Raw genomic sequence first — 25,697 nt, 5'->3', positions numbered from 1 at the left:
AAAGGGTTAAACACAACTGAAACCACTAAACAACTACAGGTTTACTATAGGATCTTAGTAAATATATGTTATCTAGAAGCTAACTAACTCTGGCTGGCTAATTGAGATAACTAGACAATCGATGAAGAGTACACCGGTAAGGTTTCCTGGATAATAGTACTCGATAACTGGCCCCAAGCCCTCAGGGTTACCCCTAGAACCCCGACAGGAGAAGTGGTAGCTGCTCCCTGTCTGCCAATGACAGTACACCCGGGGCCTGTGCGCCAAATAACCACTATTTAAATAACCAGTCATTTTGCCAGGAACTAAGTCCCGGGCATACACCAGCCACTTAATAAATGTTTGGGACTAGCTTTTGAAGATGAAACCACTAAGGCAAATCTAGAAGTTATTAAAGCTCTGCTTTTGGCAAAACGAGGGCACCCACAGCCGTATGTCTCAAGATCTCAGTGCCTCGTGTTACATAAACAGAGGTGTCCTCCAATCCGAGACTCGTTCCTGTCCAGGGACCTTCCTTTTCCCTGAAAAGCAGCCTCTAGTTCCTTACCTGCTCACGGGGCCATGTTCCTTTCATGGAAGCACTTCCTCCTTTTGTGGGTCTTCTGGTGAGTTGCCATGACAACCAGGAGGCCAGCTTTTCTCTCGGCTTGGGTCATTTAGCTCATCTTTCTTAGTACTATGTGGTAGATCTTTAAGAACTGATGTCAGAAGCCTTTGGCTTCTTCGTTGCTTCTTTGTCTTGGATTTGTCTTGGTGGCCCTTCTGAGCACCTGTATTCCCGCCCTTCTTACAAGGCTGTCCCCACACTTGGGGTGTATTGGGCATGTTGGAGAACTCAGACTGGGCGCTTCCCTTTCTCACCCTTCCTTACCGGTTTGAGATTGGCAACATTCAAGGGAAACACGCTTTTCTTTTTTTAAACCCATGAGCTCTATTCTGGCCAAGAACTCATCATTCCTAGTTACTCTGTGGTTCAGAGACTGCAAACCCATTCTGGGCCTCTGCCTCCTTTTTGGCTGTTTCCCAAATGCTCGCTGAGCTCGACATCGACTTCATATTCTGCGTGGCCTGCTTGATGGAGCAGCCTAATTTGCCTTGCCAGAAACAGAAATAAGGCCTTTGGTCACCTGTTCTTGGGTGAGTCCGTGCTGGCTAGGGCCTTCCTTTGTAAAGCTTCACAAACCATAGATTTCATGAGCTCTAGAATTTTACTAGTACAGAACCACAGAATTGCAGAGTTGGAACAGACCTCAGAGATGATCTACTCCTGTGGTGGCAAACCTATGGCCTACATGCCAGAGGGGGCCCTCAGAGCCCTCTTGGTGCACATGAGCGCTGTTGGCCTGGCACAGAGTTCATTACTAGAAAGCCAGAGGGATGTGGGTGCAGTGAACCATTCATGACTTCATGGAATAGAGTTCCTCTTCCCAGGTGTTTGTGACATACCATTCCTGCTGAGTACGCCAAAACAGTCATCTCGGTTCAAGGCTGCATGAACAGTTCCAAGATCTCCTGGGAGCAGGTCACTCCCCTGTTCACACTCTGGGGAGGGTAGACTGTGTCTCTCGAGAAGAGCTTTAAATCTGTTGTGCTGCTTACAATAAACTTCATTATCCCTCTTTGATAATGTTCCAGTCTTGCTTTCTTGCGACTTCTCTGACAGCTCTAAGCTGTCCCCTGATAGTCCTAAACTGTCCCCTATTTGACTCCGTAGATGTCCCTGGCAAGTGGCGCCCGGTACAGGGACCCCTTTCCCCCCAGTTCTTTTATTGGAACCCTCCCTTTGGAGAACCCCTGGCTTGTCCAGTTCTTTCGAGAACCCCCGACGCTGTGTGCTGGTCATGCAGTCTCGATGCTACAGAGATCCCCTCGGTGGTGAGTATACGAGATACTCTAAGGGTGAGAGGGAAATTATATTTCTTCTTTAGAATGGATCCTAAAACACTGATTTTTTCCTTTCAAAGCATGCTTGTCACAATATTGTGTGTTTCTGTTTATCGTTGTCTTTGTCACAGTCTCATCTCTATGTATTCTTGAATTGGACACAAACAAAAAGAAAGAAAAAAAATGGGATAGTTGCAAGATTGAACTTGTCTGTCAAAAACCCTCAGCAGAGGACAAAAGCAAATACCTGTTCAATGATTTTTTCCTTTTTCTTCCTTTGGATGGGCCCCCGAAGGAGCGAAAAAGAGAAAAATTCAGAGCAGGAAAAGGGAGATTTTAACTCCACAATTAGAGGCTATTTTTCATTTAAGATTAATGGTTTGATGTATGCAATTTGGGAGGATTGTTAATGATTTTGATATGATCTAAAGAGAATTTCATGTATTATGGTAACTATTTGTCATGTTAATAATGTTAACCAGATTTTATTGAGCACAACAAAACTCCTGGTTAGAAGTGTGTTTTGTTAGATCTTGCAATGCATGATGGTTGCAGTGAACTTGAGAACTGTCTGAATGTGGCTGATAGCCAGCCTGACACAGAGAGGGAACGTTTTATTCTATAAGGACAGACATTGCACTGGCCACTTCATAGATGTGAAAGTCATCCAGGAGCAGTCGTTATGTTGTGGAGAAGGACTTATTCTAGAGTGTAAATCTGGGATTTTTTCAAATCGGATTTATTTTCATGCATGTGCTGTCAGGGGTAGTAAGAAGAAATTATATGTCACACAAGAAGTTTTTAAAGTGATTCATCTGTGCGTGGGATTTAATAATACAAGTACTACGAGTTTGGTATTTTGCCAGAGAGAATCTCTAAATAATGTTGTCTTTGACTAAGGTTATATGAAGTGCTTTTAAAATGTGTACACTGTATAGGAAGGAATGTAAGGGTATATGATATGCCGACGGCAGCCTTGAAATCAAGAAGGGTGATCGTACCTTTCCTCTACTTACAATAATGGTAAAGAGGAGAAGCCAGAAGAAATAAGAGTAATGGATGGAGAGACAAATTGATACTGTGAATTCTAGTGTGAAATAGATACAACAAATCATAAATTGGAATTTAATCGGGTATGTAGTCATATTTTGAGCTAAAAGCAAACTAAACGGGAGGTTCTGTTCTACTTTAGACAGACGTTTGAGAGGAGCGCAGGGAAATGCTTTGCCCTTCAGTTTGGTTACACGCTGAACCATGGCTCAAGGGCTTAATCAAAGTTATTTGGCAGTTATCCACTGAGAGTAAATGATCATGAAGGGGTTTGATGCATTCAGAATTTTAAATTGTCCGAGGCTCACTGGTTAAAGAAGGGTGGGACAAGGCTGGGAAGTGATAAATCTAAATCGAGCCGAGCAGCCTTAGCGTGAATTGCTCAGACGCTACTAACCCGGGCCTTGCACACAGGGAGGAGAAAGAAGCTCCACGCTGATACTTGGGGACTGAAATAGGGACCTCAAAGAGCCGACAGCCACTGTGTGACGTAACTTAAGATGAGGATATTTGAATTGTAGATTCGGGGGCTTTAAGATGCTCAAACAAAGGCACTGCCAGCCCCGCCTGACCGAGTAGCTTGTTTGAAGCTGTGGAAGCTTAATGCAAACATTCCCTGTCCAGAACGATAAGATTATCCAGCCAACAATACGGAGCTTCGGCCCTCCATTGTGTAAGGCTGCACTTTCCTGCTCTGCACATCGTCCACTCTATGGGGATATTCTTATCGCAGCTGAAGATGAATCCCAAATAAGCGGGTGCTCTGGTCAACTGGAAATTATCTTGCAAAAACACCAGGTCGTCACGGCTCAGGAAAGATTCACAAGACACGTCGCGCGCTCTGTTCAGGGCTCGGCTATGGGCAGCGTCTGTTATGCCTCAAAAATACAATCGAGAAAGGACTGCCTTAACGCCTTGAATGATTCCAGAACTCGTTAGGTGACGTCAGGGTCAGGCAATCTGCATTTCTTACTACAGCTGAACGACAGCCCTGGCAGGCAGCTCTGACTTGAATTCCCCTGGAACACGGACACCCGAGGCCTCTCAGGCTCCACTTAACCGTATCCGCCTCCATTCGCCGTGGAAGGGACTCTTTTTGCAACTTCAATGTTAACAGGTGCCTTCACTGAGAAACAGTCATTGAATGGTTTCATCTAAAAAGCAAATCGGGAAAGGCCAGTTATGAATATGGAAGGGCACAGAGCAAGCGGTCCCAGGTTTAGGACGGCATCCTCAGGACATCCGGGTCCCCATTGCTAGAGATGTACTCCAGAAATACCTACAAAGTCGCGACGAACGGCCTTGGCTATTGGGGTACCCACTGCTAGGACCGCCTGCACTCCACAAGGCTTGTCACCACATCCTGTTGTTTTTCCTCGTGTTCTAAGAGATCGTCCGGTATCAGGACCCAACGTTTACGTTGATGCAAATGCTCGTTACGAGGCAGGCGTACACGGGACGGCAGCTCCCTGTCATTTTTACCCCCCTTTTCTTCTACCCAACACCATGAATCAACAGCTGTTTGACCAGCCTTTTGGTTACTTCAGGAGCCGTTCACCCTCCTAATGGACTCCGAACATGGTTTTCAGCCTGTGCAGGGTAGAGAACAAGCTGTCATCAGATCCCTCAAAGCAACGCACAAACGTCATTCTGTGAATTCCAAACTGTCCTACGACACAGGACACGTCCAGTGGATGTCCTGCATGTCCGCCGTCCTGCCAATCTGCCTGGACCCATTGTAAAGGAAATGACATCATAGACCAAGCTGTGATTGCTCCGTGTTATCTAACTGATATGCAAATTAGCTGAGGAATCCCATCATCGGTTCACCAAATAGAATGTTCCAACTCTCTAAGGATCAAGCCGGAGGACTGTTCAAAAGTGTCCTAATTGCGTTCCAAACCACCCCCAATGCACATTGCTGTGACTCCCAGAGGCTTAATAGTACAGAGATTTGGTGAATGGACGGGACCCATGAACGGTCCTCTGGACGACGTCAATACATCCACGTCACTGTGGATGCCCATTCAGGGGGTTTGTGGGCTTCCTGCTTGATGGGAGAAAGAACTTCTATGAATCTCTGCTTAATGACTTTTCGGATGCCCCCCCCCCCCAGAACATTTCAAACAGAGACTGGACCTGCTGATACTTCCAAACACCTTATTCTTTTCTGTCAAACTCGGGGTATCCAACACCTCACGGGTATCCGTACAATCCACAAGGACAAGCTATTGCCGAGCGCAGTCATCGAACACTAAAACCATTTCTTTTAAAACAAAAAGGGGGAGACAGCACCCCGCATCGACAATTGGCAATAGCTGTACATACTATCCATAATCCGATCTTTACTTCCAATAATATATCCAGAGCTGAAACAGTTTTCTCTGCGTTTTCTTATGAACAAAGTTCAGGCACCGCCATTCCCGGGCTCCCTCCTGCCGTGTTCAAGAAATGGACCCCAAAGAGAAGGACAAGGAGAGGACGCAGGAAGCCTCGCAAGGAGACTCGACCACGTCTCCATGAGATGCTGCCTCTTCTGCTTCCCTTCCAGAACTTGGGTGCAGCTCCTGGAGTAAAGAGACGGTCTTTGGGGAACACGCTTTAATGGGAGTCGTCTTATATACACAAACTGACTGACATTCCTGGCATTTACCATTGTGAGAGACAAGCTAAGGATGGCAATCAGGCCAACAATTTGTGCCTTTCAATTGGACTGGACTAGTTGGGGCACCCCAGTGGGCCTCACATGAGACCATCCTGCCTGCCTGCCCCTCAGATCTCTCCAGGCACCTTATTATGGTCATCCTGACCTGTCAGACTTCCTGGGCAGGACCTTGTTGTGTACACAAGGGGGTAAATAGGAAGGTTATGGCCAACGGCAATGTCTAGGTTGGCTGGGGATCTTGTGATAGTACTTGGGGACGAGAGACCTGTTTGTCCATACGTGATGGAATGTGAACAAGGAGACACCGTTAATATGTTTCCGCCCCTGCTGTCGTGTAGATCTAAGAGGGCGTCACGTATGACCTGGGTGTCTTGGCACGACGACACAAGGCGGATTGGACAGAAACGACTCTTATACATTTCATGACTGTTTTAGAGGAGGAGAAGCTCGCCTTCATGGGTGATGCTCTGCTACGTCACACAGACGTTGACTGATTATGGACAGACAGCCCTGGCGTTGGATAAAGAGAGTGTGTCTCCCTGTGTGACTGTCACTAATACTGGGAACGTCCAAACACCAGTGAATAGAAGTGCTACGTTGGACCTTCAGGCTCGCCTAACGGGGATGTGCTTTTATAAGTGCCGTAAAAGTCATCCTGAAGCCTTGAACATGACTGATGTGACACAGAATTGCAGGGTCCGTTACTGTGTGGGATCACAAGTGGACGGGCCGGTCTTCACCATCACGCGACCACGCCCGGCCCTTTTTGCCCCTGAACATAAAGATTCTTGGTGTGGCCGTGCAGGGGGTCAAGTTCTTCACGTATGACAGCCACAAAGAAGACCGCGACGTGGACGACGTATGACTTGTATTGCATCAGGCACGGCAGCCGGAGTTTCTGCATTGGCTTCGACTATAAAAGGTTCTGTGTCTTCGGCACAATCAGCTTCTAACTTACAGACTCTTGAGCATGACGACAGTTATTGGGAAGCCTTGGCGGCTACGGTAACCTCAGCTTTAGAAAGACGAAAAGAAACGGATACGAGCTGTTACCAAAGTATGATGATGTTGCAGAAAAATAGGATCTAATGAATGAAGTGGAATATCCATCATTGAAAACACGCATGAAAAGTGATTACAGACATGCTGCATTTTGCTTGCCACCCATAACAGTAAATAATGACACAAAACAGTGGAGAAAATAAGATTACAACGACAGGGATTGTGGGACCATGAAAACATCCCCAAAGATATCAGCGACTTGGGTGTATTGATTCATCCTTACAGGAGGACCTTGAAGCGCAGCATATTGCAGATTCTTTGTATGATTGGATGGAAACAGAAAAGGGATCGTCGTCCTCCTTAGTTCATGACGTTTCTCTTCTCGTAGTTGGTGCGCTTGTGACCTCGTTTATCTGCTTGTGCTTGCCTGGCTTACTAAAGGCTTTGATGACTAGTTTTGCTGTATTGCTATTCATCAGACCCTGGACCAAAGGGAACTGGATGGCATAGACAGAAGGGGGATTGCAGTGAACCTTCCACGACCTCATGGAATGGAGTTCCCCTTCCCAGGTGTTTGTGCCCTACCAGTCCTGCTGAGTCCGCCAAGACATGGTTGTCTCATGAACAGTTCCAAGACATCCTGGGAGCGGGTCAATCCCCTGTTCACACTCGGGGGAGGATAGGTTGTGCCTCTCGAGAAGAGCTCTAAGTCTCGTGTGCTGCCCACAATAAACGTTCCTTATCCCTCTCGGATAATGTTCCAGGCTTGCTTTCTTGCGACTTCTCGGTCAGCTCTAAGCTGTCCCCTATTCGACTCCGTAGATGTCCCCGGCATGTGGGGCCGGGCTGCTCCCCCCTCCCCCTCTCCACACACCTGAGGACCTCACCTGCCCCTCTAAAAGGCTCATCATGGCTGATCTAGGCCTTATTTCACGGATGAGCACACGTCTCCCCTCTTAAGCTCCCCAAACAGGTAGCCTTCTACGTAGCGTCAGAGCAGGTTGCAAAGGGAAAGATGGAACGTTGAAAGAGGAGATGATGGACAGCAAAGACTGTTGGCAGCAGAGGATGCTGGGAGAGAAGAGGGGACTTAGCCAAGATCTGTGAAGAATTCTGGGCCTTTTGAAGGAGGATCTCGAGGAGGGAGGAAGCATCTTCCTTGCTGGGGACCTCATGGAGAGCCAACGGAGCATTAGCTGGCGACGAGCCCTGAGACGACTCCTACCGGAGTATTTCCACCACTTTTGTAACTCTGTGAACATCCAGCCAGAGTGTCCGGACTCTTCGGCCTGAGAGGGTCAGCCTGACTCTCTCCCCTCCACCTTTGGCCTAATAGGATTAAATTAGGAGTGGGAGTGAGGAATGGTGGGAAGGGAAGGTGACAAAGTGGAGGCTCCTGGGGCACCATTAAGCTAGGGACCCCAATTTCCTCACACCAGCTCCCCATCTTTCCTCAGAGTCAGGAAATTGGTTACAAGCGGCCGGTTATTTTTAAGTGACTTCTTGAAAGGGTTCAGGGGAAGTGACTGGCCGGCCACAAGCCCCTCCTACTGAGTTAGTGGGCGCCGAGAGCTCATCCTTTTGAGCATCTCATGCAAGGGAGTTTGGGGGTCCTGCTCGGGGAGGCTTTCCTCCCTCCCCTCACAGAACCCCGTCTTCCTGAGGAACAAGCGATGGTTAGCGCGGCCCGAGCAGGAGTGAAGGTGACAGAGTGCAGGAGACGCCCCATCGAGGCTCCGTCCATTCCCCAGCTTCCTCCTTCACAACAAGCGCGTCTAAACCATCAATTATCACCCTCAAGCAACCCTAGTGTCTGTCCTTAAACGGGCCTTACAGTAGGCACTTAATACACGTATGAACTCCGGGGCTTCCTGGGCCGAAAGCCGTCGCCGTGGCACAGAATCGAAGAGAACGCAGCTCCGCTTCTCCCCAGATACCCTCCCGCCCTCTCCCTCCGCCCCAGAAGGACGCCGAGGCCTCGAGCTCCCAGCTAGACGGGAGGTGGCCCCACAGTCGGGCACTCTCGTTGGCTCCTCCCCGGGCTCCCTCGGTCAGAGATGGGGAGGTAAATGGCAAAGCTGAACTGCAGAGAACAGCACAGACCTGGAGGGTTCGTTTGAAGGCCTCTCCTCCCCAAAGGCCCGGCCCACTGCCCACCAGACAGGAAGAGCAAGCACTGGATACCACGCTATTCTTGAACTTCAGGTAGCCGTCCAACTCCTGGCACTTCCTCTTTTCGATCTCCCTGGGGGAGCCAACCTTGTCCATGATCTTCTGCTGGAGAGGAGAGGCCACGTTCTCCACCCATCTCTTGTGCAGCATCTCTCTCCTTCTCGCATTTAAAAAGTCCTGGTGCTGCAGATACTTGTCCACCTCCTAGGGAAAACGAGGCACAAGAAAGCCAGGAACGATTTCACATGGAGCTTCTGCTCGACCCACCGGCGATGACACACAGATAAGACGACCTCCCCCGCTTCCTCTCACCTAGGCACAGAGGGGCTCTAAAGCTCTACCCTGTCCTGGACGATGATCTCTCCAAAGAGAAGAGGCTCCAGGATCCTTCGTCTCCAGACCCAAGACTCCTTTCTAGCAAGCCGTGTGAAGAGAAAGAATCCCTTGGCTTCCTTCCCAAAGCTGCCTCTCCCCTCTTCAGGAGTCCTTCCCAGTGCTCCCCTCGGCCCTAGAACGGGGTTTCAGGTGCTCTGTCTGACGGCCTGACTCTGCCTAGGCCTAGTGGAGAGGGGGAGTCAAGGGCCCCAAGAGAAAAGAGCCTTTGTTTGCTCCCCCCAAACCCCTGTCCCAAGACTTGAGCAGCAACAGCCTCCACGTCACCTTGAAAAACGGGAAACTCTTTTTTAGAATCGGATGGACATTGGCTAGAGGTCCAAAGCGGATTAGAAACAGCTCCTGCCCACGTCGAGCCATCGCTATGTGAGCCCTGGGCGAGAAGGCTGAAGCCAGCATCGCCAGAAGGAAGACACCGGACACGGACGGAGAGGCGTAGCCGAGATGAAGAGCGACGCCACGCTGCTTTCTGCTCCCCCCAAACCCTCCCCGAGGTCTCCCCCCAGTGGTGTCTCCAGCTGGGGACTGGCTTCTTGCCAGGCAACAATCACTAGGCAACAAATCTGTGCCCACATCAACTCCGAAATGGGAAAACGATGACGCTTCCTTCCCTCCTGTGCGGCACCGTCAGCTTCCACGGGGCCGGGGCCAGAGAGGCGGAGAGCGAGCCTGAGAGGACTTATTGAATTGTCCATAAGAGTGAAGTTAGCAGGCGGCCCTCTTCCAAACGTGAGATCCTCGACCAAGCGAACCAATCAAATCTCCAGACAGACAGAACCCCATAGCAGACCTTGGAGACATTCCTGCTAAATCAGAAGGCCCAGGGATGGGGAAGCTAAAGCAAGGAAAGCCCAGGGGCTCCTGTGAAAGTGGGCAGAGTTTGCTTCATGTACCCAAAGGCAACACATTTCGATGCTACTTAGTGGACCGATTGGCCATCCCACTGGGCATCCTCAGCAGCAGAGGAAGAACGAAGACGTGCCGGTGTTGTGAGTCAGGGAAGAAGAGGAGAAAAGGTTCCTCTGAAGAACACACAGAATAAATAACAGGCTCCTGGATTTCATGGATCCTTTGCTCCAAGACATCAGTGAACAGAAATGTGCTCACTTGACTTTGAACATCTCCAGGGTGGAGCCGTCTACTCCCTCCGCAGATCATTTGGGGGGAAGCTCTACTTGTTAGAGGTGGGCACGATCCCCAAGCCAACACATACAGGGATATTTGGTGACTCCCGTGTCGCAGAAATGGGCCTAGGTAAGGATTGTGAGAAATAGGTCAGAAAATCTGATCTAGAATTATCCAAAGAAAGGTACCAAAGGTTTGCGGCAAGTGGGGAATATTTTCTCCAGAAGAGCTGGGTGCAGGAGTTCTAATGGCTACCCCAGTTTCCCTGCAGTAACAACTCTTCCAAAGAAAAGAGCAAGATGATAAAGACAGAAAAATGTTGTATGGAACTATCAGAAAGCCTGAATAAGTGATTTCAAAGCAAAAAGTTTCCAGCACAATGTATAAATACTAAGGGGTAGAAGAACGCAAAGAGAAACATCTAGATAAAAAGAACAGCATGGCAGCCACAACGGCACCTCTAGGCGAGAAATGAGATACCCCAAAAGAACAATCACAAAAAGAATTCAAGAAAGGCATGTGAGAATGACTAACTATCAAGGAGGGAGCGGTTGGGAATCTCAGAGAAGCAGGAGACTCTCGAAGGAATAAAGTGGCTCAAGCTCATGAAAAAATTAAGAGATGGAAGAACAAGCAAGAGGGCAAAACTGTTAAACAGCAAAACGTGGAGAAGACTTAATTTTCTATAACCCAAAGCAAAAGAACAAGGGAACAAAATTCAATGAGACTATGATAGTTAGCTCAGAAAAAGATGTGAAGAAAAAAGGAATCTTGCTATCATATTCCAGGACAACCAAACCCTGGGAGTCCTTGAAAATGAACAACAGAGTGCAAATAAAAAGTATCCACAGTTGGCTGCCCGAGAGGACTCTCAAGTTTAACTCACTCCAAAATGTTAGTAAGTTCCCAAACTGCTGTATTGAAACAAAAAGCCAATCTACAAGCAGCCAAGAAGAAGCAATTCACATATTCAAGATGCCATTCAATATGTAAAGCTATTCAACAATGACTTAAAAAACAAAATGGCTACGATGTGCTAAGCCAAAATCAATGAGAAATTAATAAACACCCCAAAACGAATAACCCTGAAATGTAAACATATTGCACTGTGGGAAAGAAGAGTTCTTTAATAAGGTCAGAAAATTTCATTCTTCCTTCTGAAATCCCAAACTGAGCCTTGCCTTTGATATGCAAAAGTGAGAATTAACAGCTCGAAATATAAGTAATGAATAAAGAATTACCAAGGTTTCGATTCTAAAAGGAAGTGACAATAGATCAGAAGCTGGAAATCATCCAGCCAACTCCTTTATTTTACTGATGAGGAAATTGAGGTTTATAAAGGGTGAGTGATTTTATGCAAGGCTACCCATACATACTGTATGTTTTTCATTCATGTCAATTGTCCCTCATTCTTCATGACGTCACTTGGGATTTTCTTGGCAAAGATATGGAATGATTTGCCATTTCCTCCTCTAAATCATTTTACAAATAAGGAAACTGAGGCACGAGATACCTGATTTCCTTTTTCTTAATAGAGATGAACGATAGAAACATCCTTGATCTACCTAGAGGGATAACCTCCTCCTGTCTTATAACCCTGAATATTTGGACTCCTTGCCTTGTAAACCATTGGTGGGATAGAATCAGCACCCAGTGCTTTGCCTAATGGCATTCCAAACCTCTTCAGTTGAATGTTCATCTTGAGAGAGAATCTTCAACCTGAGGTATACAGTCAATGGCTTCAGCATTTGTTGATGATGGTCTGTTAAGAATGCTATGCTCTGGAAGTATTCAGCCCATATCTTCTGGATCAGGTCTCATCATTGTTGTTATTCTCTTTAATTAAATTATTTGTTTCTATGATTTGTTCTTTTGACCCACTCATTCTTTTAGGATTAGATTCTTTAGTTTCCAATTAAATGTTAATCTGTTTCCCTTGCCCTTTATTCAACATAATTTTGTTGCGTAATGATTTGAAAGGGATACATTTAATAGTTCTACATTTTTTTGCATTTGGTTGTGAGATGTTTTTGCCATAATACAGAGTCAATTTTTTGGAAGATGCTATGTACAAGTGAGAAAAATGTATACTCCTTTCTACTCCCATCAAATTTTAGCCAGAGGTCTATCAATATCTAACTTTTTTTTTTTAAATCTACTCATTTCCTTAACTTCTTTCTTGATTATTGTTTCTTTTTTTGGATAGATTTATCTAATTCCGAGAGGGGAAAGTTGAGATACCCCACTAGTATATAGTTTTACTATGTCCTCCTGTAACTCACTTAACTTTTCCTTTAAAAAATTAAATGTTTCAAACCTGGCCTCAGACACTTCCTAGCTGAGGAAATTTAATACATTGTAATAATTTCTATGTGAAGCCTTTCTTAAGCAATGTGTTTCAAATGTCAGCCTGTTTCCAAGCTAAAGTAATTTATTCCTAAACCTTGAGGCATCTCACTGGGCTGGCTTTTGTTAGAGGCAGAATGGAGACCTGCTTCTTATTTAATCTGCAAAGAAGATCTGTCCAGAGTTCTAGCTATTGAACTTTGCAGCCATGTGGCTGGGGAAAGCTTGTGTTGGTATCTACCTTGTAAGACCCACCTATCCCATGATGAAGTAATGAAGGAGGAGTTGAGGGTCCCAAAGTCCAGCTCCTCTTTTGAAGTATCCTTCCAGTCAGGAGAGGTCCTATGTTAGAGCCATCAGACCAGTCAAAAAGAGAACACAACTCCCGTTATAAGCAAGAGACAGGATTCACTCTGATCTTTTTGCCTATGAGGCCAGTCAAAAAGAGCCATTCTTTGTTAGCAGACACATGCATCTGTTAAGGAACAATTTTATTCCCAGAGAAATGGCCTCATATTCTTTATTGGGTAAAAATCTGAATGCCCCAGAACTGAGTGGCCCTGGGCAAGTCACATGACCCCCATTGCCTAGCCCTTACCACTCTTTTACGGTGGAACCAATACTTAGTATCAAATCTAAGACAAAAGCTAAGGGTTTTTGGCATGTCTTCTTATTGCTAGTATTTCATTGTCTATGGTACAGTATAATGCAGTTTTTCCTGCTTATCTCTTTCGATGAGATCTTGTCTGTCCACCATGATCGCTACCTCTGCTTTTTCCTTTTCCTAACTTCAGCTGAAGCCGTGCCCCAGTCCTGTAGGGTTACTTTGTGTGTGTTTCACTGTTTCAGGTGTTTCTTGTAAACAACATATTTTTGGATTCTAATCCATCTGCTATCCCTTTCTCTTTTATGGGTAACTTAATCCCATTTACATTCACAGCTATGATTACTGTGCATTTCCCTCCAGTCCATTCCCCTCTTTTTATCCTTTTCTCTCTTTTTTTTTACTCTATCCCTCCCTTCTCAATAGTTCGTTCTGCTTCTGATCACTACTTTATTTTATTTGCCCTCTCTTTTATTAACTCCCCGTTTCTCTTATCTCTTTCTACTATTTCCCTATTAGGTAAGATAGATGTCTATGCCAAACTCCTTTGAACGAATTCCATGAGAATGAGGGTCAAACATTGCCTCACCCCTCATTTTCCCCTCCGCTGTAAAAACTCTTTCTTGTACACTTCTGTTATATGAGGTAATTTCCTCCATTCCACCTCTCTCTTCCCCCTTTCCCAATGCATCACTCTTTATCACCCCCTTCATTTTATTTTTTTAAACTTCCTATCATTGTTGACTCATATCCATGCCCTTTGTCTACGCATATTCCTTCTAATTGTCCTAATAACGATAACGTTCTTATAATTATCATCTTTCCATAAAGGGATTTCAAGTTTAACCTTTTGGAATCCCTTATGATTATTTTTTCATGTTTACCTTTTTATTCTTCTCTTGAATCTTGTTTGCAAAAGTCAAATTTTCTGTTTAGCTCTGATCTTTTCATTAAGAATGCTTGAAAAAATTTAATTGACTAAATATCAATTTTCCTCCCCAAAGGATGATGCTCAGTTTTACTGGGAAGGTGAGTGTTGATTGTAATCCTAGATCCTTTGGTTTCTGGCCTCTGATCCTTTGATGTAGTAGCTGCTAAATCTTGTCTGACTGTGACGCCACAATATCTGAATTATTTCTTTCTGACTATTTGTAATATTTTCTCCTTGACCTGGGAACTCTGGAATTTGGCTGTAATATTCTTGGGAGTTTGCATTTGGGGATCTCTTGAGGGGTGATTGATGGACTCTTTTGATTTCTATTTTACCCTCTGGTTCTAGACTTATCAAGTCAGTTTCCCATGAGAATTTCTGGAAAGGTGGTGTCTAGGTTCTTTTTTTGATTAGGGCTTTCAGGTAGTCCAATAATTCTTAAATGATCTCTCCTTGATCTGTTTCCAAGGTCAATTATTTTTCCAATCAAATATTTCACATTTTCTTCTTTTTTTTCATTCTGTTGATTTTGTTTTATTGTTCCTTGATGTCTCATGGATCCAGTAGTATCTGCTTGCCCAATTTTAAGAAATTATTTTCTTCAAACTTTTGCATCACTTTTCCCATTAGGCCAATTCTATTTTTTAAAAAGTACTTGTCTTCAGTGAATTTTTTTCTTCTTTTGCCAATTATTTTATAAGGTGTTATTTTCATCAGTATTTTATGTGCCTCTTTTAGCAAGCTGCTACGTTTTGTTTCACAACATTCTAGCATCACTCTAATTTCTTTTCCTCAATTTTCCTTCTACTTATTTGATTTTTAAAATCCTTTTTGAGCTCTTCCAGGAACTGTTAGGTTGAACTCATATTGTTCTTTGAGGTTTCTTTCATGTGTCTATTTTGACTTCATTGTCTTCTTTTGAGTTTATATCTTGATCTTCCTGTCACTATAGTAACTTTGCATGGTCAGGTTCTTTTTATTGTTGTTTGCTCATGTTTTCAGTCCTCTTTTTGTCTTTTAACTTCATGTTAAAGTTGGGCTCTGCTCTCTGGGTGGTAGGGCACTGTCCTGAGCTTCAGATTGTTTTGTGCAGCGGCGTTCTGAGCTGGTTATGGGGTTCTATGAGTTTTTACTTTTTCCAACATTATATACTCTAAGGAGAGGAGCGGTCATTGCTCTCCTGGCTTGTGCTCTGGTCTGTGAGTGACCACAAGCACTCTTGCCCACCCTGGAACTGCTCGTGTTCCCCCTTGTACTGGGCCTGTGACCTACATCCCTGAATGGGCAGAGCAACAGAGTCCTGCTCCCAGGATCAGCAAAGGGTACCCTGTAATCTTCTCTGGCCCGTTGTCTGATCCCCTTACCATCTATGGCCTAAATGCTGGATCCAGAAGCTGCTGCCATTGTACTCAATTCAGTTTGCATCACTTTCATTTATTGTCCCCATTTTTCTTCTACTTGTCTTATTGGATTTTTGAATCCCTTTTTGAGTTCTTCCAGCACTTGAGACCAATTTCCATTTTTCTTTGCAGCTTGGCATGTGGTTGCTTGGACCTCACCATCCTCTGCTAATTTTGTGCTTTGCTCTTTGTCACTTCAATATTTTAAAGGGTTAGGAGTTCCTTTTGCTGTTTGCTCATTTCCCAGCCTTTTTTTTTGCCTGTGGACTGGGAATTCTGAAAGCTACTGAGTCTGTCTCCCCTACTGCTGGCTTGCAGGGCTCGACACTGTGAGCTATTTTGCCCTGGGGCTAGGTCTTCACCACAGCAGTGCAGCTTTGAAAGGGCCCAGCAAAATGGACTTCCAGGCCTCACTGTGGCCTGGTGCCAGGGCCTGGGACGTCAAGAGCTAGGTCTGAGGTGCTCTGCTGTTGGTGTAGCTTGTATCCTGGGATCCCCAAGTTGGCCTATGCCCGCACTTAGAACCTGGACCAGCAGGTGGGGGGGGGGGGGCTGATTGGCCAGCATGCCTCTGTATGCAGTTTTACTTCTGGTTCTTTATCCCATGAAAATGGACACTCTCTGCCTACCTTTCAAGTTGTGTTCAGCAGGAGAAGCCCCCTCACTCTGTCTTCCTGTTGGTTTTTGATTCCTTTTGTTTTGAGGTACTTTTTAAAGATTGATTTAGAAGGACCATCAGAGTGCTTTTGGCTTTTGCTGCTCCTAAGCTACCATCTTGGCTCTGCCCCTGCCATTGTACTCATTCAGACGCTCCTGAGGATCACTCCTGCTTGCTAGATCCTGCTCCACTCTCACCCCAGGGAGCTAAACCTTTCCCGTTGTCTTTCACACTGTCCTTTAGTCGTTTCTGCCACTCGGGAGTGTTGCTAAAGATATTATTTTAAAGTTGTTTAGAGCAGAATCTGAGAGATCTCAGGGGAGTTCCTTCAGTCACTCTGCCAGCTTGGCTCCAATCTCCTCCTGCCAGAAGGTGACTCTTAAACTTGCTGCCTGGCTATGCAAGAAAAGGTTAAAAGAATGGAGGGGGGAAAAGAGCACTTTAACCCATGTTCGTTTCTGGGGATGCTTACAGTTAGGCTTGTCCAAAGGAGAATGTGGCTGTTTTGGGGTGGGCGGCTATGCAGGCAGGAGTAAGACTACTGGTGGGATCATGGAGGAGCCTCAGAAAGTGGAAGGCTCTTCCAAGTCATGGACTCCCTGAAAAAGAGCACGGAGCAGTGAGAGGCCAAAAAGAAAGACTGAACCCAGCCAAAAGACTGAAATAATAGAAAGAATGACCCGAGCGATGGCCACAGGAGAGACTGAGTAAGGATCAGGGAGCTGGTTCCAATAGCGGCGACCAAATTAACACTGTGGAGACCATAGGCCAAGAAATCATAAATCCCAAATATTAGGACTAGGAAGAACCCACCAATCTGCGCCCCAGGAAGTCTCCGAGAGATGAGATCTAGAGCAAAAGAATACAAAGTCCGGAAAAGGAGAACTCAAGAATCAATCAAGCAACCACAGTCAAGATCTCAAAAGCCTCAACTGCAAATACCTTAAAGGACAGAAAACCTTAGGCTATGTCCAAGGTCACGTGGCTGGTCAAAGAAAAAGGCTTCTTTGGAACTTTGAGTCTTAGAGGGCTCGCTAGCCCACAGAGAAGTGAAGGGACTTGTCCAGGGTCACACAGCCAGGAGAGATGGATTAGAGGTGAGAATTGGACCCAAGTGTTCAAGTCTCAAAGGCACTGCCTGTCTCCAACCCATGTGGCCTGGCAAAGTACAAACACAGGAGGCAAGAAAAAGCCCGCTTCTAGATGGCTGTCACCCACCTTTATGACGTAGTTTTCTCGGCACAGGATGGCCTTGACAGTAGCATCGATGTCATCCTTTGCGAAGGCCTAGAACAGAAATGACACGCAGATGTCAGCGTGGTGGTCACAGATGCTTTCCTGAGAAGTTTTGTGCAAATCAAGAGGTATTTGGGGGACGGGGGAAGGGAGGCAGCCAGTGGAATGCCACTGGACTGAGTCAGAGGACATGGATCCCAGCCCTCTATCTGCTACCTACTTCCTGTATGACCTCGGACAGGTCCCTTAACTCCATGGGCCTCGGTTGTCTTCTCTGTAAAATGTCTGGGGACCCGTGACTAGTAACAACGGAGACATCCAGAAATTCATGGGAGACACATTCCAAGAAAGAAGCCAGGGGCTTGTGGCTTCAGTTGTCTGGACACACAGTAAGGAAGACTAGAAGATCACCCAGTGGAGCAGAGTCACAACCAGTCGAGCGGCTGGGCCCAAAGCGTAGCCGTTAGTATCGTTCCGTGTCGACCCATTGTGAGTGGGGGCTGCGGGAGAGTCCTCGGGGAGCCCCGTTTGATGATCGCACCAGGGAAATGAGGAAGGCCCGGTGGGCGTGCAAGTGGTCCCAGGAGAGGGAGGGTCTTGACCCAGAGGAGGATGGAGTGTCTGGCCAGGAAGGGCCCCGGCAGGGAAGATCCGCCACAGGCCCACATGAATGAAGGCTGTGAGGTTTGCAAGCCCAGAAGAGGGAAACGCCACGTGCCAGCAGACGGATGGGGAAGAAACACGTAGGACGGGACGTTCAGAAAGCCAAACCGCATCCAGAGAGGATTCCGCAGTCCTGGAGGCTTCTGGGAACGAGGAAGAGCCCGTCCTCTGCTTGGTGCCCTGGTCCTCTGGCCACCCTGGAGAGGGTCCAGAGGGGGCAGACCAGAGTGGAAGGCCCCCATCCTGCACCATCTGGAGGAATGTCCTGTGGAGGGAGTCCGGCCTCGGAGGATGGCGAGGGGAAGTGGGCCGGGACGAAGAACTGCCCAGAGTGGGACAGGCCAGGGATGGCGGAGATCAGGCGACGGCCGGCCTCTCGGACTCGTCCTAGCAAACCAGTTCCTTCACGCCCCGCTTCCAAAGGCAGGAGCATCCCACTCTGGCGGCCGTGTGGAGCCCGCGCTCGGGGCCTGCAGGCGCCTCTGTTTCAGCAGGACAGACGGAAGACGTGGGAAAGACGGGATGGAGAGAGGGAAGGCGGGGACGGCCCTGAGGGCTAACCTCGGGTCACTCACTGGAATGGAGGGCCTTTAAACGGGACTAATCATGGCAGGAGGAGCAGAAAGAAGAAGCTCCGGCTCGGACATGGCGAACTCAAGATGCCGAGGCACGTCCGCTCGGAGCGGCCAGCGTGTCACTAGAGGGCTGGCCTGTCAGTGGACTCCTCAGTCACTGCTGGGCCTCTGATGAGAAGGCAGGAGGAAGGACACACACAAGGCTGCTCCTTTGAGGGTGGCAGGCTGGGGGAGGCCTGTCCAAGCCCCTGGGGCTCCAGGGAGGAGGCCGCGTCTCCTCCAGAGGTCGTCGCTCGTCTCACACGTGCCTGACTTGCAGCCACCCCTGAGGGTCGCCTCTCCTTTCTGGGCCTCTTCCTAGCATGAAGTCTAACCAAACTAGCCTCCGACCCATCCTGCTGTGACCCAGAGCTCTACCCGGGGACCGCCCAAGGCCAGCCCAGGTCCTGGTGCCCCCGTCCTCCATACCTCCACAAAGGGGACCTCCAGGCCTTCCAGGTTCTCGGTGAGGTTTCTTTGTGGAGAAAAATCGGCATAGTTTGGGTTCCGGTCCATTGCAGGCTCAAACAGCAACCCTGGAAATGAGATACCTTCGTGATCTGCCTCCCAAGGACCAGAAACGTCTACACATGTGGCACAGAGCAGGACTGGGACTTGCCTGCAGTAAGGAAGCTCTGAGTTCAAATCCAGACTCAGACGCTTCCTAGCTGTGGGGCCCTAGTCAGTCACTTAACCCCCTGCCTAGCCTTTCCTAGCCCCATACACAGTATTGACCCCAAGGTGGGAGGTAAGGGTTTGTGTTAAAAAAAAGGAAAAGGAACAGAAAGAACCGACTTAGACGACTGGAGAGTCATCCATGTCTGGGGCGGGGCTGTGCCAGCCTGGTAAAATGGTCACAATCCCCAGTTAGGTTCCAGGTCGAGCTCCAGGGGCTCCATTCATTGGGGGAACTAAAGGGAAAGATTTCCAGGGAAATACTGAAAACGACAGCCATGGTAGGAAGGCAAAGGGGTGCCGGAGGACAGCCGGTGGCCCCCCTTTTCCTACAGTGATGGGGGGACAGTTTGGACATGAGAGGGAAAGATGGCCGGTGAATGGCGGTCCGGGCCCACTGGCCGCCCTCCACACCGCCCCCCTCCCCCCCCACGGTAGATCAGCAGAACCAAAGAAAGGAGCAGCTCAACGAAGTGTGGGGGCCACTGCGGGAGTCACCCTCCTCCCCGCTGCTGGCCTGGGCTTCTGCTCTCCCGCCTTGGGCTATCCGGGGGCCTCCTGGGCACCATACAGAGCCCCTTCTCGCCCTGGAGGGTTCTTCCCACGGTGCCGATGCCATTCTGGGGACACAAGAACTCCAAGAAAGGTCTACAAGAAGGGATCCCGAGGGAAGTGGGCCCAGCCAGGAAGGCGGCACACACACGCCAGCCCGAGTGGAGACAGTGGGAAAAGGCACCGGAAATCCCATGCCACATGTGCCACGTGCGTTGTGAGGCTCCTTACGGCTCCCGTGCGCTGGCAAAGGGCTCCATCTCCCCTCTGCTAGAAAGGGCTCAGGAAATGCTGTGGCTCCCTCCCTGGCCATTATGGGATCACAATCATTCGGGAGCTGGACTTCGGGGGCTGTGGCCCTCCCCCCAAGGCCGTGGGCACACTCCCACCAGCGGGCCATCTGTGGCCAAGGGGTTGTTCCCAGCTCCTTTTCCGGGGCTCCTTGGGGAGGTGCCTTCTGTCACCAAGCCAGACTCTACCAGCTATTCAGAGGCTACTGCCAGGGCCAGGACCCCGGAGAAACGATCTCCATCCTTTATTGGCTCACAAAGAGGAGACCAAGAGCAGGGTGCCTCCCTGGCCCTCGCCTCTTTGCTCTTGGTTCTCTTCTCCATCTCCCAGCCTCCCTCTCTCCTCTCCCCTGCCCCTGCTGCTTCCTTTCTCCTCTCCCCTTCTCTGCGCCCATTTTCCTGGCTCGCCCCTTGTTTGCATTTCTCCGGGCTCTGGAAGTGGCTCCCTATCTAGCTAGCTGGCCTGGGCCGGCCCAACGCGCCAAGGTGAGCCCACGAGGGACCCCGGCCTTAGGCCAAATTGGCCTTTGGTTAATCATCGGGCTGATAAAGGCCTCCCAGAACTTCTAATCCCTGACTGAGGAGAGGCCGCCGGAGGGCGCCTGGGGAAAGGCCCCGTTTCCTCCTCCAGAACCGAATTTGGTTTATGGTTTGGTCCACTGTCTAGACTGTTCCTGATGCAGATGAAGCTGGCAGGTACACCTTGCCTCCATCTCCCCCAGAGCCAGAGGCGAGCGTTGCGCAGCACCCTCCTGGGGAAGGGGCTTCCTGAGCGCGTCGCCTCCTCTTCTGGACTCCCAGGGGAGCGCCACCCTTCGAGCAGGGTCCTGCGGCCTGTGCTCGATAAGATGTGGGGGCTCTGCTTACTGGGAAAAGGCCTCGAAGATATGGAAGAAGGCAGCGACGAGGAGCTCCTTACCTGCCAGGGTCCTAACCTGTTCTGAGTCTTCAGTTTCTGAGACCTCAGTTTTTCTGACCTGACCAATGAGAAAAGCTTTCATTGAGGGTTGCTCCCTCGGCTCTGGGGACCCTCCCCGCCACAGGTGGCCCCACTGTCTTCTCCAGCCACCTGAAGGCCCTGCTCAGCCTTGGCTGGGGGGTGGGAGGAGGCAGAGCCCCGAAGGTCCAGTTCCAAAGGAGGGAAGGTGTTGGCTCTCCCCGAGTCAGGCTCCATCTCTCGCTCTGGATGGTCCTAAGGAGAGAGCATCGACATGAAGAGCAGCCCGTGCTGGCCATCCCACGCCCCAGCCAGGCAGCTCCGGTGGGACGAGGGGAGGCCCGAAGGTGGTGAAAGCAGGCCCAGGACCGCGGGGCCCAGATCAAGGGAGCAGCGGCTCCGGCACCGTCCCTCCATCAGCCGTGCCAGAAGAGCCCCAGAGAAGTGCAGAGGAGGGGCGGAGGGCCAGCTCTCGCCCCCACTGCGGCTGTCCCGAGAGCGTCCCGCTGTCCGGCCCGACACAAACCGTGCTCCTCAGACAGCAGCTTCCCTCCCTCGGGATCTCGGGGCCCCTGACGGGCAGACAAGTCCTGTGCCTCCATCTTTGGGAGCCGAGCCTCGTCGGAGCCCCAAGCACCCATTAAGCCCCTGGGCTGGGCTGCCCAACCACAGGAAAGCAACGGTTGCCTGCCTCCATCGGAGAGCTTCTGTTCTAGAGTGGAAGAGGTTAGCAGAGAAGGCCATTCAGAAGCTTCTCAGTCAGCGAGGCTGCTGCCTGTTTGCCAGGCATCCGGCCTGGGGAGGACACACAGGAGAGGGGAGCTGCCTCCGCTCTCTCCCCATCCTCCATCTCCCGCCTCCAGATTCCGGAATGTCCCCCTGCCTGGGCTGCTCTCGCTCCCGCCCTGCCTGGCCACCTTCGGTCCCAGTTCAAATCCCACCCATCTCCCCACAGCGCCCAAGGGCCTTTCTCTGGCCCGGATCTCCCAAGGGCCTTTCTCTGGCCTGGATCTCCCAAGGGCCTTTCTCTGGCCCGGATCTCCCAAGGGCCTTTCTCTGGCCTGGATCTCCTCACGGCACCCAAGGGCTTTTCTCTGGCTCCGACTCCCAAGGGCCTTTCTCTGGCCAGGATCTCCCAAGGGCCTTTCTTTGGCTTGGACTCCCAAGGGCCTTTCTCTGGCCCAGATCTCCTCACTGCACCCAAGGACCTTTCTCTGGCCCGGATCTCCTCACTGCACCCAAGGGCCTTTCTCTGGCCCGGATCTCCTCACTGCACCCAAGGGCCTTTCTCTGGCCCGGATCTCCTCACAGCACCCAAGGTCCTTTCTCTGGCTCGGACTCCCAAGGGCCTTTCTCTGGCTCGGACTCCCAAGGCCTTTCTCTGGCCCGGATCTCCCAAGGGCCTTTCTTTGGCTTGGACTCCCAAGGGCCTTTCTCTGGCCCAGATCTCCTCACTGCACCCAAGGGCCTTTCTCTGGCCCGGATCTCCTCACAGCACCCAAGGGCCTTTCTCTGGCCCGGATCTCCTCACAGCATCCAAGGGCCTTTCTCTGGCTCGGACTCCCAAGGGCCTTTCTCTGGCCTGGATCTCCCAAGGGCCTTTCTCTGGCCCGGATCTCCTCACTGCACCCAAGGTCCTTTCTCTGGCTCGGACTCCCAAGGGCCTTTCTCTGGCCTGGATCTCCCCATGGCACCCAAGGACCTTTCTCTGGCCCGGATCTCCCCATGGCACCCAAGGACCTTTCTCTGGCCCGGATCTTCTCACTGCACCCAAGGGCCTTTCTCTGGCCCGGATCTCCTCACTGCACCCAAGGGCCTTTCTCTGGCTCGGACTCCCAAGGGCCTTTCTCTGGCCTGGATCTCCCAAGGGCCTTTCTCTGGCCTGGATCTCCCAAGGGCCTTTCTCTGGCCTGGATCTCCCAAGGGCCTTTCTCTGGCCTGGATCTCCCAAGGGCCTTTCTCTGGCCTGGATCTCCCAAGGGCCTTTCTCTGGCTTGGACTCCCAAGGGCCTTTCTCTGGTCCGGATCTCCCAAGGGCCTTTCTCTGGCTTGGACTCCCAAGGGCCTTTCTCTGGCTCGGACTCCCAAGGGCCTTTCTCTGGCCTGGATCTCCCAAGGGCCTTTCTCTGGCCTGGATCTCCTCACTGCACCCAAGGGCCTTTCTCTGGCCCAGATCTCCTCACTGCACCCAAGGGCCTTTCTCTGGCCCGGATCTCCTCACAGCACCCAAGGGCCTTTCTCTGGCCCGGATCTCCTCACAGCATCCAAGGGCCTTTCTCTGGCTCGGACTCCCAAGGGCCTTTCTCTGGCCTGGATCTCCCAAGGGCCTTTCTCTGGCCCGGATCTCCTCACTGCACCCAAGGTCCTTTCTCTGGCTCGGACTCCCAAGGGCCTTTCTCTGGCCTGGATCTCCCCATGGCACCCAAGGACCTTTCTCTGGCCCGGATCTCCCCATGGCACCCAAGGACCTTTCTCTGGCCCGGATCTTCTCACTGCACCCAAGGGCCTTTCTCTGGCCCGGATCTCCTCACTGCACCCAAGGGCCTTTCTCTGGCTCGGACTCCCAAGGGCCTTTCTCTGGCCTGGATCTCCCAAGGGCCTTTCTCTGGCCTGGATCTCCCAAGGGCCTTTCTCTGGCCTGGATCTCCCAAGGGCCTTTCTCTGGCCTGGATCTCCCAAGGGCCTTTCTCTGGCCTGGATCTCCCAAGGGCCTTTCTCTGGCTTGGACTCCCAAGGGCCTTTCTCTGGTCCGGATCTCCCAAGGGCCTTTCTCTGGCTTGGACTCCCAAGGGCCTTTCTCTGGCTCGGACTCCCAAGGGCCTTTCTCTGGCCTGGATCTCCCAAAGGCCTTTCTCTGGCTTGGACTCCCAAGGGCCTTTCTCTGGCCTGGATCTCTTCACGGCACCCAAGGGCCTTTCTCTGGCTTGGACTCCCAAGGCCTTTCTCTGGCTCGGACTCCCAAGGGCCTTTCTCTGGCTTGGACTCCCAAGGGCCTTTCTCTGGCTTGGACTCCCAAGGGCCTTTCTCTGGCCTGGATCTCCCAAGGGCCTTTCTCTGGCTTGGACTCCCAAGGGCCTTTCTCTGGCCTGGATCTCTTCACGGCACCCAAGGGCCTTTCTCTGGCTTGGACTCCCAAGGCCTTTCTCTGGCTCGGACTCCCAAGGGCCTTTCTCTGGCCTGGATCTCCCAAGGGCCTTTCTCTGGCTCGGACTCCCAAGGGCCTTTCTCTGGCCTGGATCTCCCAAGGGCCTTTCTCTGGCTCGGACTCCCAAGGGCCTTTCTCTGGCCTGGATCTCCCAAGGGCCTTTCTCTGGCTCGGACTCCCAAGGGCCTTTCTCTGGCCTGGATCTCCCAAGGGCCTTTCTCTGGCCTGGATCTCCTCACGGCACCCAAGGGCCTTTCTCTGGCTCGGACTCCCAAGGCCTTTCTCTGGTCCGGATCTCCCAAGGGCCTTTCTCTGGCCCGGATCTCCGAAGGGCCTTTCTCTGGCTTGGACTCCCAAGGGCCTTTCTCTGGCCCGGATCTCCCAAGGGCCTTTCTCTGGCCTGGATCTCTTCACGGCACCCAAGGGCCTTTCTCTGGCTCGGACTCCCAAGGCCTTTCTCTGGCCCAGATCTCCCAAGGGCCTTTCTCTGGCCCGGATCTCCTCACGGCACCCAAGGGCCTTTCTCTGGCTCGGACTCCCAAGGCCTTTCTCTGGCTCGGACTCCCAAGGGCCTTTCTCTGGCCTGGATCTCCCAAGGGCCTTTCTCTGGCCTGGATCTCCTCAAGGCACCCAAGGGCCTTTCTCTGGCTCGGACTCCCAAGGGCCTTTCTCTGGCCTGGATCTCCTCACAGCACCCAAGGGCCTTTCTCTGGCCCGGATCTCCCAAGGGCCTTTCTCTGGCTCGGACTCCCAAGGGCCTTTCTCTGGCTCGGACTCCCAAGGGCCTTTCTCTGGCCCGGACTCCCAAGGGCCTTTCTCTGGCCTAGATCTCCCCACGGCACCCAAGGGCCTTTCTCTGGCCCGGATCTCCTCACTGCACCCAAGGGCCTTTCTCTGGCCTGGATCTCCTCACGGCACCCAAGGGCCTTTCTCTGCCCCGGATCTCCTCACTGCACCCAAGGGCCTTTCTCTGGCCTGGATCTCCCAAGGGCCTTTCTTTGGCCCAGACTCCCAAGGGCCTTTCTCTGGCCTGGATCTCCCAAAGGCCTTTCTCTGGCCTGGATCTCCCAAGGGCCTTTCTCTGGCCTGGATCTCCCAAGGGCCTTTCTCTGGCTCGGACTCTCAAGGGCCTTTCTCTGGCCCGGATCTCCCAAGGGCCTTTCTCTGGCCCGGACTCCCAAGGGCCTTTCTCTGGCCTGGATCTCCCAAGGGCCTTTCTCTGGCCCGGACTCCCAAGGGCCTTTCTCTGGCCTGGATCTCCCAAGGGCCTTTCTCTGGCTCGGACTCTCAAGGGCCTTTCTCTGGCTCGGACTCCCAAGGGCCTTTCTCTGGCCTGGATCTCCCAAGGGCCTTTC

At 50.6% G+C, this 25,697-nt stretch overlaps 1 protein-coding gene across 10 annotated transcripts in view; it reads right to left on the bottom strand.

Moving 5' to 3' along the window:
• The window catches only part of LOC103101241 (protein FAM228B), a 39,078-nt gene that overhangs the window by 10,705 nt on the left and 2,676 nt on the right, over window positions 1-25,697 (bottom strand). For 3 of the 10 annotated variants that reach the window (XM_056824958.1, XM_056824962.1, XM_056824995.1), the window contains exons 2-6: window positions 21,330-21,452; window positions 21,180-21,237; window positions 19,173-19,279; window positions 17,449-17,517; window positions 8,786-8,977 (exon numbers count right to left, since the gene is read on the bottom strand). In XM_056824958.1, the coding sequence (XP_056680936.1) occupies window positions 8,786-8,977; window positions 17,449-17,517; window positions 19,173-19,279; window positions 21,180-21,237; window positions 21,330-21,452 (549 nt within the window). The other 7 variants (XM_056824977.1, XM_056824988.1, XM_056824969.1 and 4 more) reach the window with 7 other exon arrangements.

The sequence above is a fragment of the Monodelphis domestica genome, chromosome 1 (genome assembly GCF_027887165.1).
Source record: "Monodelphis domestica isolate mMonDom1 chromosome 1, mMonDom1.pri, whole genome shotgun sequence".
In the NCBI taxonomy this organism is placed as follows: Eukaryota; Metazoa; Chordata; class Mammalia; order Didelphimorphia; family Didelphidae; genus Monodelphis; species Monodelphis domestica.
The sequence above is the reverse complement of the archived record's forward strand: the minus strand, read 5'-3'. Positions and strand labels throughout refer to the sequence as shown.